This window comes from Trichosurus vulpecula, chromosome 4 (assembly GCF_011100635.1).
Source record: "Trichosurus vulpecula isolate mTriVul1 chromosome 4, mTriVul1.pri, whole genome shotgun sequence".
NCBI lineage: Eukaryota > Metazoa > Chordata > Mammalia > Diprotodontia > Phalangeridae > Trichosurus > Trichosurus vulpecula.
In genome coordinates, this window is record NC_050576.1 from 131069917 (window position 1) to 131085574 (window position 15658).

General features: G+C 46.6%; 1 protein-coding gene across 6 annotated transcripts in view; it reads right to left on the reverse strand.

Annotated features, from left to right (window-relative positions):
- Positions 1-3646: 3646 nt before the first annotated feature.
- The window catches only part of TMEM63A (transmembrane protein 63A), an 82105-nt gene continuing 70093 nt past the window's right edge, over positions 3647-15658 (reverse strand). For 5 of the 6 annotated variants that reach the window (XM_036753455.1, XM_036753453.1, XM_036753452.1 and 2 more), the window contains 10 exons: positions 14924-15077; positions 13716-13822; positions 13492-13578; positions 12556-12618; positions 11624-11786; positions 8965-9070; positions 8433-8600; positions 6850-6965; positions 6329-6391; positions 3647-4776 (listed from right to left, as the gene is read on the reverse strand). In XM_036753455.1, the coding sequence (XP_036609350.1) occupies positions 4618-4776; positions 6329-6391; positions 6850-6965; positions 8433-8600; positions 8965-9070; positions 11624-11786; positions 12556-12618; positions 13492-13578; positions 13716-13822; positions 14924-15077 (1186 nt within the window). In that variant the 3' untranslated portion in view covers positions 3647-4617. The remainder of the gene's footprint in view (positions 4777-6328; positions 6392-6849; positions 6966-8432; positions 8601-8964; positions 9071-11623; positions 11787-12555; positions 12619-13491; positions 13579-13715; positions 13823-14923; positions 15078-15658) is intronic. The other variant, XM_036753456.1, reaches the window with a different exon arrangement.

The window sequence follows — 15658 nt, forward strand, 5'->3', positions numbered from 1 at the left end:
GCTGTTGAGTCTTGGACATAGGGGAAATTGGGGGTGGGGAGGAGAGGATGGTAGGAGAAAATGGAGTGTATATGTTGGGCTGAACGTCCTGGAGAGCTTGTTCCAGTCCTGAGGCAGGATGCTGCTTCCCCAGCTCCTTTCATTGCCTAGGACCCCACCAGACCCTCTGATTCCTAGGATCTAGCTGTAGATCTCATCTAGTCACCTCATCTTCATAGGAAGAGACATGGCCAGGAGAGACAGGTCTCAAAGGCTCCAGTGCTCAGGTCTAGCTCCCTTCATGCTTGTACTCATTTCAAACTGAGAAGCTGACTCCCAACCTGTTGCCTTCAATGGTCCCATAAAATGCTGCTCCATTCCCACCTTCCCCAGTCACCCAGTTGGTTGGCTCATTCCCCAAAACCATTGGTCTAAGCCCCATAGTCCCCAGCTGGTGGGGGGGCTGAGAAGAGGGGCAGGTTCTGTTATTACCTGTGTGACCCCTTCTCCCCAAGTCATTTAACCTGGGCCTCTGGTTTCTCACTAGGATCATAAAAGTGGGAGGGATCTTGGGAATTCTCAAATCCAGCTAGATTATGTTCTTTGCCTGCCTGCAACAGACTAGAGATGAGCAACTGGAGTGGATGTCCCCAACCACTAGGGGCTAATCTTGGCCCCACAGGAGGGATTGATTTGCAGAGCTGTTGATAGCAGCTATCAGGCCTGCTGGTGAGGGGTGGGGCCAGGTTACTGTCCTCAGGTTCACCCCATTCTCCCTCATCAGGAAGCAAAAGAAGGGGAGCCAAGGGGTGGAGGGGAAGAAGGCATCTGGCCATAGACTCCCATCTGCCACAGCCTCTGGGCTGCCAAGAGAGAGGAAGGGAGAGAAGGGGAGAGGGAGAGAGGCAAATGGTGTGAGTGAGGAATGAGGACAGACCGAGTTTTCTGCCCCAAAGTCCTGTGGGTCTTCCTTCTGCTTATCTCGCCAGGTGCACACATATCAGTGCTCTGTCACCCTGAGTGAGGCAAGAGAAACAAAGATACATTGTTCAAAGATGGTTTTGACCTCTGGGAGCCAAACAGCAACGGGAGTGACAAGAAATCAGCAGACATTCATCAGCCCCTCTGGTGCCAGGCTAGCAGAGGCTCTTAACCCTGGCCACCAAGTGTCAGTGCGAGGCAGGCCTGCTGGGATGCTGATTTGGGGGTGTGTGTGTGTGTGTGTGTTTGAATACCAGCTCTATTACTTGGAAGCTGTGTGACTCTGGGAAAATCCCAGCTCATCTGAGGTTTCATTCTCTCATCTGTAAAATGAGGGGGCTGGGCTACGTCATTGGTTTTCAAAGTAGGCGGTCAAAAGATCCCTATAACTGACCAGCTTATAGGAGAGGAGGGGGTGCCATATCCCACCATCCTCAAGATAACCTGTCATGGGATTTGTCTTCAATATGAACGCCCACAGCTCTTTTTCCTCCAGTGTCACCACTTTCTTTGTGCAAATGCCCAACCCCAACCCTTCTGAGCTGAATGTCAGTCCCTCAGGGCAGGTATAACCTAACCCCATATCCAGGTACCCCCAGCAGCCAGTAATTCACAGTCAGCCTACCCCTCCCAGACCAACTAGTGCTTATAGTGGGTACCCCCTTGACGGGAGGGCTCACCCCTCTAGGACATGGCAGGAAACTACAAAGAACTTCCTCCTTTTTGCTTTTAGGGAGAAGAGAGGAACTCAGGTTATGATCCATACCATAAAGCTCATTACACGATTTTTCTCCCTAAATCCACTGTCTTCCAAACCTCCCTATCACTGTTGATGGCATCATTATCCTTCCAGCCCCCCAAATCTTCATAGGCACTCACTCTTTCCCACTTCTCCTATCTAGACAGTTGCCAAATCCAGTCATTTCTGCCTCCACCAAATCTCCCACTTCTATCCCCTTTTCCCCCTCACACTGCTACCACTACAGTTCAGGCCTTCTTCACCTCCTGCCTGGGCTTTTGCAAGAGTCTCTCCCCTCTCAAATCCATCCCCACACACCTGCCAATATGACTTTCCCAAATCACAGCTTTGACTGTGGCGCTCACTCCAGTGACTCCCCATTTGCTCTTGGACCAAATATTATTTCCATCTTTGTCTCTTCTTGTTGTTTTTGTGTAAATTTCACAATACACCGTACATATTACTGCTTGTTTGTAATGTATAAATAACTATAAACATAATGTGGGTATATGCTCAAAAATCTTTTACCAATAGGGGTGCGTGTTGCCAGTCATGTTTGGAGACCGCAGGACTAGACATCTCAAGTCTGTCCCAAGCTCTGAATTTTCCACTGGCACCACCTGCAGGGCAGTGAGGAGAATGCCTCCTTGCCTGAGTCCCAACTCAGTTCCCCTGGAGGAGCCTGTTGGAGCAAGGTCAGCCCTGACAGGATCACAATTCATAGATTTAGAGCTGTAAGATGTGTTGGAGGCCATTGAGTCTAACCTTTTCCTTTTATAGATGAGGTGACCACAGCCCAGAACTAAGCTAAATGACTTGCCTCAGGTCATACCCCTAGCAAAATTCAGAGCCAGGATTCAGAACAGTCTCCTGACTCTGTCTCCTACCTTCCCTGGTACTGGTGGGTCCAGATGATGCTGCGTTTGGCAGTTCAACACCACCTGCTTTCCCTGCTTTGGCCAACCCTAGCCACAAGGGAGGAGACCATCGCAGGGTATTGGTGGTAGTAGCCTTTGACTGACCAGCGCTCCTAGACTGGGAAAGGCCCAGTGCTGGAAAACCAAAGGTTATCTCTTCTCCTTGGCTCTTCCAAGACAATAACATTGTCCACCTGGCTTCCCAAAGTAGGGCCAGAGCCATCTTTCAAAAAAGAAAGTGAAAAAGCAGCAGACTACCTGTCATTAGTACTTTTGCTCAGGAGCAGTAGGGGTTGGGTGGGTTGGGGTGTTGTTGGAGAAGTAGCCCCCAGTCATGACTGGAATACTCCAATGAGGGCTCTTGCACCAAGAGACCCACAGAAAGAAACTAGGAGTAAAATATTAAAAACAATTGTTTCCTTTTGAACTTTGTATCCCCAGCACCTAGCATATAATAGGCTCTTAATAATTGGTGGTTGGTTGATGGACTCCTCATTTAATTAGCCACACAGCCACAAAAGCCGGGGAAGATCTTTCCCTTTGGCCTGAGGGAAAGCACAGGTCCAGCTGGGTAGCAGAGACAAGCCCAGGGCTTAATAGTCTCTGGAGCAAGGTCAGATGACAGAGGCCAAGAGTGAGCCTGGAACCAAGGCCTAATACAACACTGGATGGACTTGTGTAGTGGCAAGGGGCAGGATTCATTTGGAGACCAGGAAAGGCCCCTGATGCAAGCTGCCCTTCATTCGCCCAATTAGCCGTGTAGTTTAGAGAGTTGAACCCAGAGTCTGGATTCAAGCTGAGGTCCTCTCACTCCAGAGTGGGCGCTCATTCCAGTAAGAGTCAAACCACTACCTGGCTGGGGAGGCAGGGTGCAGAGGCAGAAGGCTGAAAGGGACCAGGACAACTGCCATAGGTGGAGGCACATGTTGGTGGGGAGTGGGTCTTGCACTCCAGTCACAGGACAGGGAGAGGAGGAAAGGGACAGGGGGTCAGTCAAGTCAGAAAGCAAACCTCACCTGGCCTGGCCACCTGTGCACTCTATTCCATGCTTTATTAAGGGACCACCATCGTCATCCTTGGGCCACTATGACACAAGCCCTGGCTGGCAGTGACCTGGCTGGCAGTGTCACTGACATCTGAGGCAACAGAAAAGCCCAAGAACCAACACAAGCAATAAGGCAGCTGTAGGCAAGGAGCCATGATGCTGTGGATGGAGTTGGCATTCAATCCAAGAACCCAAGAAGAGATGAGCTGTGAAACCACCTTCCCCTCCCCTTCATCACCAAGGCCCCTGGGGCAGCTACTGGGAAGGTCTCGAGCACATGGAGGCCCAGTGCCCAATAAACTGGGGACTCCCCAGCAGGTGGGAAAACACTGGTGCAAAGGGAAGCCTATACTAAGAGCAGTCCCCTTTCTCTGGAAACCTACCCAGCAACCTTTGCCTCTGAAGGCTGTTTGCAAACAACTGGAATATGTGTATTTGGATATACATGTTAGTGCCAGGGCTCAGGAGGGACACAACTTCCTGTTCCAGGCTGCCCTGGCCCCACTCTCTTATTCCCAGTCCTGGCTCCAGTGCCCTGGATTGTTTGTCCAGGGCCACAATCTAACATGAACCCTTAATTAAAGTACATCGTTGCAGGCAGTGAGCTATATATTCTGGCACCATAGGGGCAGCATTGCCAGGAGCTGGAGGGGAAACCCTCTCAAAAGGGACTATTGGGAATCCAGAAATCTGGGGTTGCCCCTCCTACCGGCCATCTAGGGGATGTCCACCAAGCAGTTTGGGCCAGAAGCCTTAACCACCCTCTCAGATGGGCCCCTGATTTTGTGAGCCATTTGGCTTGTCCTGTCCTAGGAAAATGGAACTTAAAATGGGACAAAAGGAAAGAAGGAAAAAGCCGAGGTGCTTGGAACCAAGCTGTGTCCGTCTAGCTTCTCCTCCCCAGAGCCAGATGGAGGGCTCCACCCCATTCATGCTCATCCTGGGTTAGGTTTATTTCAGTCATCCAAGGAAGGAGCAAAGTCTGAAGGCTTTGGAGAGTGATGTCCAGGGAGGGTCCCACTGATGTTCTGGACGGCGCCATATGTCTGCTGATCCTGTGGGGACAAGGCAGTCCTCTCTGAGGCCAAGCTGCTCAGGACCCTGGGCACATACATCTGTTGGCAAAAAAGAGGTGTTGGGACTTTGGCTCCATGGCTAGATCTCTACACCTGTCCCAGACCTCAGCACTCTAACCCAATCCAACCCCCCCCCCTCTATTCGGGAAGGGAAGTGAATAAGCACCTACTATGTACCAGGTACTGTACTAACCACTTTACAAATATTATCTCATTTGGTCTTGCCAGGTAGATGCTGTTATTATATTCGTTTTATGTTACAGTTGAGGAAACTGAGGCAGAGGTTAAGTGACTTGCCCGGTTTCACACAGCTAGTAAGTATCTGAGGCCTGATTTGAATTCAGGTCTTCCTGATTCCAGGCACAGACCTCTACCCACTGCATCACTTAGCTGCCTATTTACTCCCAGCACCAAGTTTGGAACACTTCCAATTGTGTGAAGATTCAAACCAGACCTGTGAGCAATTTTAAAGCTCTGCCCCAGCTCTTCCCATTCCGACACAACACTGACCCCAAGCACGGCCCTTTCTAGGGCTCAGGCTCCTGGGCTAAGGAACAAGGAGTTGACATTCCCAATCTGTCTCCCTCATTTTCCTTTCTGCCCTATTGGACAGGTGTGTCTTCGAGAGCAGAATAATTTTGAAGTCATTTCTCCAATGAGTCCTACCTATGGTTGGACATTATTTGCAACCTGGGTGACCTGGGGCAAGATGTTGTTGTTTAGTTGTGTCCAGTTCTTTATGGATCATCCGTCCAGAGAATTTTCTTGGCAAAGGTACTGAGTGATTTGCCATTTCCTTCTCCAGTGGATTAAGGGCCCAGGATGACACAGCTAGTAAGTATTGGAGGCCCCATTTGAACTCAGGTCTTGCTGATTCCAGGCCAAGTTCTGTATCTACTGAGCCACCTAGCTGCCTCCTAGGCAAACAGAGGTTGAGTTTCCCAGGGTCGCACAGCTAGTAAGTGTTTGAGGCTGGATTTTAATTCAGGTCTTCCTGATTCCAGGCCCAGCTGCTCTATCCACTGAGCCACCTAGCTGCCCCTGGAGCAAGTCACTGAGCTTGTTTGGCTCTGAGTTTCTTCAGCTCTAAAATGAGGGATTTGGACCAGATGCCCTCTAGCTCTAAAGCTAATTCTAACTCCATGACCTAGGAAGCACATGGCTTCACACATAGTAGGGACTCAGTAAATCCTAGTTAAGGAGAACAAAACTACAGAGCTCTGTGATTCTCCTCCCCCATGCCAGAAGGTTACATATCTTAACTCTGCAGAAAAGATAAATGAGCACAGAGGCCTGGGAGAGGAGAAAAAAAAACCAATGTCACCATTTTGGAGTATCTCAGGAAGTCACATTATCTTCTCTGGGCTAGAAAGCATCTGAAAGAAGTGGGGACTGACTGCTGATGAGCATTAACGTAGAAACTTGCTTTATCAGAGAATCAGGAAATGTCGGCTCCATAATGATTGATTCTCATGTGCTCAGCCAAGGCCCAGAGCGTTCCAATGTGCCAGGACCACATGAATCTGTGCGACGAGGCAAATGACAAATCCTACGACGACTACTACTACTACTACGAAAAGTGGTGACTTACAGCAGCTCTGGGAGGGAGGCGTCCGTCTGTTTCATTTCCTTTGTCGTTTGCCGATTCATCTGTCTATAGATGACAACAAAAATCGCAACGATAAACAAAACCAATCGTCCCGAACTGACACCCTCCAAACAAACAGCCTATTAACACCCAGAATAACAGCACCAGCTGGCACCATCTGAAGTACAGATAGAAGACTGGGGGAGGGGCGGTGAAGAATGGGGGACAGGGAGAAGGTGGAGTAAAGAATACTAGCTTTAAATCCCTGCTCTGAGGTCTCTAAGCTGTGTGACCTTTACCCACCCCACACCTCAGTTTCCTCATCTGTAAATTGAAAGGGTTGGTAGGACCTGGGGAGAGGAGATTCCACATTATACCAAACTACCCACCCGCCCCCTCCCCACTCCCCATCCCTTCTTCCCTCCCTAAGTCATCCCTCCCCACCTACTCTGCTTTAAGTAAAAATAGTGGATGGTAACAATGTCTCCATTGCTCTTCCTTGTACCGTGATGCAGTCACCTCACCTTGTAATTCAGGGGGCTGAGGTGCTTGAAGCAGCCAAAGCAGGTGTAGCCTATGCAGACAGCGATGGTGAGCAGCACTGCCAGCAGGGTGAATAGGCTTGTGGGCGCCTGGAAACCTGAGGATCAGAAACAAACCCCAGCCCTGGAGAATGGGCCTGATCCAAGAGGGGCAGGAGGGAGGAGACCCCACACCCTCAGGCCTTCAGAAAGAAGCCCTTCTCTAAATGGTGGGATGCTCCCAACAAAGCCAAAGGAGGGGATGTCCCCTTCCAAATGTGTGAGCTCTAAGACCCGGCTCCTGGGCCATTCCCCTCACCATGTAAAGAAATCTATGGGAAGCCTTTCCTGATACACTCTCTACCCCAAAGAAACCTTGGGTCAATTTTGTATCTATTTATATATTGGGAGATACTGTGGTGCAGTGGGAAAAACTGTGGATTTGGAGTCAGAGGTCTTGGGTTTGAATTCCAGCCCTGTCACCTTCTTACCTGTGTGACCTTGAGCAAATAACCTAACCTCTCTGGGCCTCAGTTTCCTCATCTGTAAAATGAGAAGGTTGGACAGCATGTCCTCTAAGGTCCCTTCCACCTCGAAATCCAAGATCCTGTGATCTTTTATTTTACATCGTGTCCTCCAAAAGAATGTAAACTCCCTGAGGGTAGGGACTGTTACACTTTTGTCTCTGAATCCTTAGTGTTTATTAAGTTACCTGATCAATAAATGATTGCTGATTGACTCTGAGAAGCAAACGTGCCAACTTTTTCTACCCTTAGTAGGCTCTAATTCCTTATCAATCCAGGGGTGAATATGTGTGTATGCACACACACATACATGTACGCACACACATACATGTACACACACATACATACCCACATGTGTATACACATGCACATATACATGTATGTATATACATGTGTGCACACACACATATACATGCAAATGCACATATCTCCTTAGTATTTAGTATCCACACACATGCACGCACTCCTTTGTCCAGTGGAGACATAGGCCAACAAGCTGGGCCCTTCACACTATGTACCAAATGGCCTGGAAGCTGACTTTGCCAAAAACCTCACCCAAATACAGACAAGGACCATCCTTAAGTTAAGCTGTTTTCTGACTGAACCATCATCTAGATGCCTTAAAACCAGCAAGAGATCTGCTTAGCTGGTTCACATAGACAACACAGTTTCCAAATCCTAGATACTAAGGCTATAAGCTTCCCAAAGAGAGGCTTAGGAAAAGCCTGGAATCTACTGGTCTCCTACCATCATAGAACCAAAGATGGAAGGGAACTTATTCAAATTCCCTCCATTTGACAGATGAGGAAATGAGTTCTACCGAGGTGAAGTGACTAAGTCAACATTACCAAGACAGAACTGGGACTGATCCCGGTCCTCTGACTCCTGCTTTGTCTTGCTTTCTCTCTGGGGATCCTCTCTCCTCACCCTGCCACAATTCCACAACCTCGTAGACAGCAGCAGCTGGACTGACTTCAGTTGGGACAGACGTGTGGGCACCAGTGCTACGTCAGTCTCCCTCCTGCACAGGCATGCTCAGAGGAGTCTGGCAGGGCTACTCACCTAACCTCAGGAAGGAGAAAAAGTACAGCCAGAAGAGGCAGAGGATGGGTGCAGCCAGGGCCTGGTTTACAGCAGCAAAATGGATCTTCTTTTCCAGTTTGGTAGGGAGATAGGCAAAGTACAGGTTGTGCCGATCTACCAGGTGCTTGAGGAGGATATAGATAAGACCTGTGGGAAGGGGGGAGGGAGCCCATGATGCAGGGGCAGGAGGGGTCAGGTCTGTGGTCACGGGGTTACTCTCCTCCGTCCCAAATGCCCTGGTGTCCCTTTCTGTCTACCACACCCAATCACAGGAGGGTGACGCAGTCAGGGATGAACCATCTAACCCACACCCACTTCAACTCCAACAGTAGTGACTGTGATTTCTAATGGGTACTGGTGAAAGGCAGCTGCTATACACTCTCTGGGGATCTACCCCCAAATAGCAATTTCCTGGGACAAACTCCTTTCCAAACTCATAACTGAGAATTCTCTTTGGTACAGCATTTCAAAGAATACTACTAGGGGCCAAGGTGGGGGGAAAGGCACTCACCAAAAGGGACAATGATGGGGCAGGTAATACTGTAGGCCATGATGACAGTGAAAACACATAGCATCCATGCGTACATAGCTCCAAACTCGTACTCAAATGCCTGATTCTGGAGGTCAGAAGGAAATGAATGTTTTAGAGAAGAAAAGAGAGGAAGCAGGGGAAGGTGAACTTATAGGCTGCCTCACCTTGTCAAAACCCAACTACATATCTTACAACAAGGGGTAGTAAAAAAAAAAAAAAAAAGGAAAAAGAAAAGGTGCATAACAAGGGATTTAAGAATTAGGAGACAAACATCCTGTCTTTGATACTAGCTAACTGAATGACTTTGGGCCAAGTCACTTAATCCACTTGGGTCTCAGTTTCCTCTTCTGTAAAACTAGGGGGTTGGACTAGATTGTCTTTGAGTTCCCTTTTCAGGTCCAGAACTATGATTTTTGAAAAAAAAATCCCTAGAACTTTCCCTCCTTCTCCAAATACATGCCCCTCCAATCTTTTAAAATCAGTCTGTCCTCTTGCCATGAAGTCTTTCCTGAATATGCTACCCTACGTATGAAGAACAGCACAATAATGCCCACACAGATATCCAAACATGACTTTACTCTGGCAACTCTGTGGAGGCATAGTAATAGTCACCACTGACTCTTCTTACTTCCACTCTAATTTCTTTCTTTCCTTCCTTCCTTCCTTCATTTTCTTCCTTCCTTCCTTCCTTTCCTTCCTTCTTTCCTTCCCTTCTTCTTTCTTTTCCTTCCTTCCTTTCTTCTTTCTCTCTTTCTTTCAAGCGACTTGCCCAGGATCACACAGCTAGTAAGTATCTTGAGGCCACATTTGAACTCAGGTCCTCTTGACTCCAGGGCTGGTACTCTATCCACTGATAACCTAGCTGCCTCTCCACCCTAATATCTTAAACAACAGGGTGCAAATTGTCTTATAATAATCTTCCCTATTTCTTTGGGGTAGAGAGCAGAAATTATTATCTATAGCAGAGAAGAAAATTGGGCTGCAGAGGGGTGTGCTGAAGCCAGCTTGAACTGGCTTGGGGAGAGCCAACTGTCAAATCTTCAGTGTAAACATTTATATCATGGAAAGTGGCAACTGTGACAAATCAGGGCTTAGTTTATTATTTTGTTGAATGTCTAGACTTAAGAAGGCATGGAGAAAATGTTAATAATACAAATTAAGCTTAAAAACTTATGTGCATGCCTTTGGTTTGTTTTTTTTTGTTGTTGTTATTGTTGTTGTGAGAGCCAGAATACCCAAAGATCCTGACAATCTGGATATCTTAAAGGTGACAATACCAATTCACTTCAGGTTCAGGTCTCTGAGGACTACACACAACACACTCTGCAGATAGCGCCTGCAGATGATACCTCCTTCTTTGAACTCAGAGGATCACAGAAATTAAGAGCTGGAAGGGACTTTGGAAATCATCTAAATCAAGGATTTATAACCTTTTTCGTATGAGACCCCTTTGGCAGTCTGGTGAAGCCTATGGAATCCTCAGATGTTTTTAAATGCATAAAATGAAATTCGTAGAATTACAAAGGAAATCAATTATATTGGAATGCAATTATCAAATGTTTTTTTAAATATTAATAGCTAGCATTTATATGGGCAGCTAGGTGGTACAGTGGATAGGTTGTTGGGACCAGAGTCAGGAAGACCTGAGTTCAAATCTGGCCTCAGACACTTACTAACTGTGTGACTCTGGGCAAGTCACTTCACTCTGTTTGCCTCAGTTTCCTCATCTGTCAAATAAACTGAAGAAGGATCTCTCTATCTTGATAGTACCTCTGCCAAGAAAACCCCAAACGGGGTCATGAAGAGTTGGACATGACTGAAGTGACTAAACAAAAAGCATTTCTATCAGGCTTTAAGCTTCACAAAGCACTATACAAACATTTCATTTTATCCGCATGACCATCTTGGGAGTTGCGTAATATCAGTATCCTCTTTTTTACAGATGAGGAAACTGAGGTAGACAGAGGTCGAGTAAGTAGCTGAGATTCATGCGACTAATAAGTGGCTGAGGCTGGATCTAAAGTCTTCCAGATTCTGGGTCCAGTGCTCTATCCACATGGCCAAGGTTAAGAACTGAGCTCCAAGTTAAGAACCTCTGATCTAACTCCAACTCCCTCATTTTATAGAACACGGAAAATGAGGTCCCCTCAAAGTTAAGTGACTTGCCCAGTCACCTAGATAATAAATAGGGGCAGCTGGGTGGTACAGTGAATAGAGCGCCAGCTCTCGAATCAGGAGGACTTGAATTCAAATCCAGCCTCAGGCACTTGACACACTTACTAGCTGTGTTACTCTGGGCAAGTCATTTAACTTGGATTGCCTCAGAAAAAAAAAGATAATAAATAGCAAACCCAAATGTTCCAAATGATTCCAAATGTATTTCTCTTTCCCACTCCACCATTGACTTCTTAGTGCACTGAGAGCAAGTGATTACATCCTGGGGTATACGGTTCACTGTTTCAAGTACTCTGCCTGGATAAACCATGATCTCCTTAAAGGCTGGGTAGGTCTATTCTACTGTCTTTCACTCCTCCCAGAGTGTCCACATAGTTGTTGTTAACTGGCCAATGAAAGGAAGAAGACAAGAATAGAGAAGGCACTGAGCCTGTTGATAAGACAGCAGACAACCTTCCAGCACCTGTTTGAGGTTCCTTCGGTCAGCAGCTGTCTTGGCCATGATCATGCGGATGGTGTAGAGAATGAGCCCAGGCAGCCGCAGGAGCTCCATGCCATTACCAATAAAGGCTGAGGCGATGACGTAGTTCACAAAGAAGGCTCCTTGGTCAGGCAGAAAGACACACCTAAGGGAAAGCCTGGGTCAGGATCAAGGATAGTGCCCTGGGCAGGAGACTGGGGGCAAGGGAAGGTCCCAATGAGACAGGAAGGGCAGAAGGGCTCAGCCTCACCCTTGTGGGGGGGAATATTTGGGGGAGCTGGAGAGATAAGCAAGTGAACTGTGCCATTATGCCAAGAACGCAAGGAAGCAGGCAGAGCAAGAGTCCTTGGGAAGGACAGTAGGTGTGTGGGTGTATGAGTGTGCTTACAGCATCTGTCTGAGCTATTCAGACAATCAGATCCCACAAGGACAGCCAGTTCAGTATTATAGTTTAATTATCCTGCTGCTTCCCTTCCCTGCTCCCCCAAGTGGATGAGTTTGCTGTAAATAAGTTTCAGAGGATGAATAAGGTTCTGGCTAATTGAGTTTTATCCTCAGAAAATTAATAACATTTCCATAAGCACAGTAAAAAGTGGGTCAGCTCACAAACAAGCTGACAAGAAAGGCTCCACAGGTGCCCACCCCAAGGGTGGCTGAAATCCCAATATGGACCAGCAAAGCCCAAGGCCTTGGGTTTTTTTTTGGAGGGGAGGGTTGGAAAAGAGGGGGAAAAGAGGAAATAGATCTTTTCCTGAAGCACAGATTTCAACCTGAAAGCTTCTGCACCAGGTTCCCCCTTTATCCTGGGCAGGCCCCCATTCCTCTGTGGGGTATTTGTCCCTGGGAGTATGCCAGACAGATGGGTGAAAGAACAAGGGTTATGTGTATGGGGACATATTATGTGTACCACTTACTCCAATCTGACTGAGGTCTCAGAGGAAGCTTTGTCAAATAACCACCGGAAGAAAAAATCTAGACTGGAATAGAAATGGATCTCTTGAGATTATTTTCACTATCCACAGAGACAGACAGACAGGCAGACAGACAGACAGACACACACCAGAATGGAAAAAGACTGTACGTGGAACTTGATTATGTACAACTGGCTTTTCCTTTTAAATATAATCAATTCAACCTTATACTTTCAAAGCTCTCCTGTTTGTCTGTGTTTCCTTCTAGACTCCCTTCTGATTTCCTCTGCGCACTAAAAAAATGTTTCAATAACCCATTTTTCTTTCTTTTCTTTTGTAACTCTATTACTAGCTTCTCTCTTCTTCTGATCTTGCCTCCCCATGAGTGAAAAAGAAAAACAAAACTCTGATAATATACAAAATCAAACAAAACAAATTCTTAAGTGGCCAGCCCTTAAAATGTACAACTCATTCTGCACCTTGAGTCTGTCTCTGCCAAGAGGTGTAATGGCTCTTTTTTTTTTACAGCTATCTAGGCTTATCAAGGATGAGGGACCTGTCCAAGGTCATCCTACTAGTAAGAAGAGCTGGGATTCAAACCCAGGTATCCTAACTAGTGATCTCTGGCTTTTCTTGCCACACCGTACTGCCTCTCTGCTGTGACTTTTAAATAGGACACATACAGTCGATGACTAGAGCTTCCCCAAGTGACATGGCTAAAAGGTGGCTTTGCTTTTAATTATCCATGTAAAAGAAGGGGGGCATGAATCTCTCTTTGGACAAATTAATGCCTAATTCTAACAGAACCTCTACAATAATATTCTAAATAGGTAACATATAAATGAAAAAAATAAAAATACTCATAGGTCGATGCTAATGAAATTCCATATTTCTATGGAGAAAGACATGGATCTCAAAGTGGAAAGTGATGCTTTATACCTGGTAAGACCCAGAGAAGGGAGGATCAGCACCATGAAAATCAAGAAAATGTACACCTTGATCATCATTATTCTGTTTTCTCCTGACCTAAAGAAAAGAAAAGGTGAGCTTCCAAAAGATTTCCACCATGTCCTCCAATGTTCCTTTTCAGGTTCTTTGTCATGTGCATATGGGCCCAAGCCAGCCCGCTAAAAGGGGAATGCTGGGGGACCCTGCTCACTCACTTGGTCCAGTGTGACTCCAGCAGTGTGGAGTAGTAGACGATGGAAGGCAGCAGTGCAGAGAAGGACCACAGAAGGAGTGTTGGGAAGAACTGACTGATTATTGGGTCCTAGGGAATAAGAGCCAGAGTTAGCCTCAGCAAGGGCAGGTAGAACTGGGCCCACAGGACTCTATCGCTATGGGGAAAGGACCTGATGGCATTGGCACTCAATGCCTGGGGGAGTGGGGGAAGGGGACAAGGGGAGAAGTAGAGTTCTGAAAAGAACAGCTGACAATTAACCAAATACTAGAATGAAACAGAAACAAAATCCACAAAGATATGTGTGGGTGGAGGGGAAAGGAATTTGAAAATGGATATCTCAGCCAAACCGATTCCAGGAAAACCAATGACTACATCCTCAAGCTGAAATGTGATGCAGTAAAATTAACTACACACACATAGTGGGATGGAGCTTGAATTGGGAATCAGGCACCATGGATTCTTCCAACCCCAGTTTTGTCACTAAGGAGTGATATGACCCTGGACAAGTCACTTCACCTCAGGCAGCCTCAGTCTTCCCATATGTAAAATACAGTGGTTGAACTAAGCAGGTATGATCAAGGACAAGTCACTTAACCTGACAGATCCTCAGTTTTTTTATCTGTTAAATGGGGATAATAATACTCATCTGCCTACCCAACAGTAATGATGTTTGGTTCAAATGAAAGACTGCATGTAAAATGCTTTGCAAATGCTAAAGTGTAATATAAATGTCAGTTATTTCATAGGATCATAGCTCTAGAGCAGGAAGAGACCTCAAAGGCCATTAAGCCCAAATCCCCTCATTTTATAGATAAGGAAACTGAGGCACAGACAGGTTAAATGATTTGCTCATGGTCACACAGCTAATAAATGAATGAGAAAGGATTTGAACTTGGGTGTTCCAGCATTCCATCCACTATCCTATCTAGCTATGTCCTACTTCACTATCACTATTATAGTTTTAAGGGATTCCCAGTCTTAAGTGTTGGGTATTTTTCATCTTCTCTACTCAAGATTTAAAACTACAGAAACAACATCAAGACATGTGTGGCCCCTTCATCCCTCTCAAGCTTTAGCTTTCTTATTTCAATTACCGTACTGATTTCTCCCCCTTTCTCTCTTTCCCTCTCATCTCCGCCCCCTACTGCCACCTTCCCACCTCCAACAAGGTGGAGACCCAGCACTCACATTTAGGGCATGAATGGGTTTGGTGACATTGAACTTGTCCATGGTGGAGATGATGATCGAAGGAGTAGTCAGGAAGAACAATACCACCGACAGGATGAAATTGATGCCTGACCACTGGAACCACCATCGAAAGCCCTGAATGGAAAGATTCTTCCTGCAGGAAAAAGAAAGACAGAAAGAGAAGAGAAGTTCATTTACAATGTTTCCCGACTCCCCCTCAGCATTTCAGCTAGAAGCAGTCCCAGGTGTAGAGACATCGCCCATGTCCAGGGACTCAGAGGTATTAGGCATCTCTAGTCCTTGGACAACCAAGGCTAGGGCCACAGAGGATTCCTAGTGAGGGATTCAATGCAAAAACCTGACTTTTGGACATGCAGGAGTTAACATAAGACCCACCTCTGCACTGGCTTTCAGCCGGAGGCAGGCCAAGCCACTGGATCCCTGCAGGCTTGGAGGGGAAACAAAAGAGGCGAGTTCACCCTCCTTGGGTTACCCACTGGATGACATATGTGTTTACTTTGTAACTGTAACTTGGAGACATAGCTGGGGCTGTGGAAAGGGTGCTGAGCCAGGAACCATGAGAAAAAGTGGGCTGCAGTTCCTGTTCTGCAGCCTACTAGCTGTGTGATGGACTCTCCAGTTTACACACACACACACACACACACACACACACACACACACAGATACACATGTGTGTATTTAATTTACATATACATGTATGTATAAATAGATTTA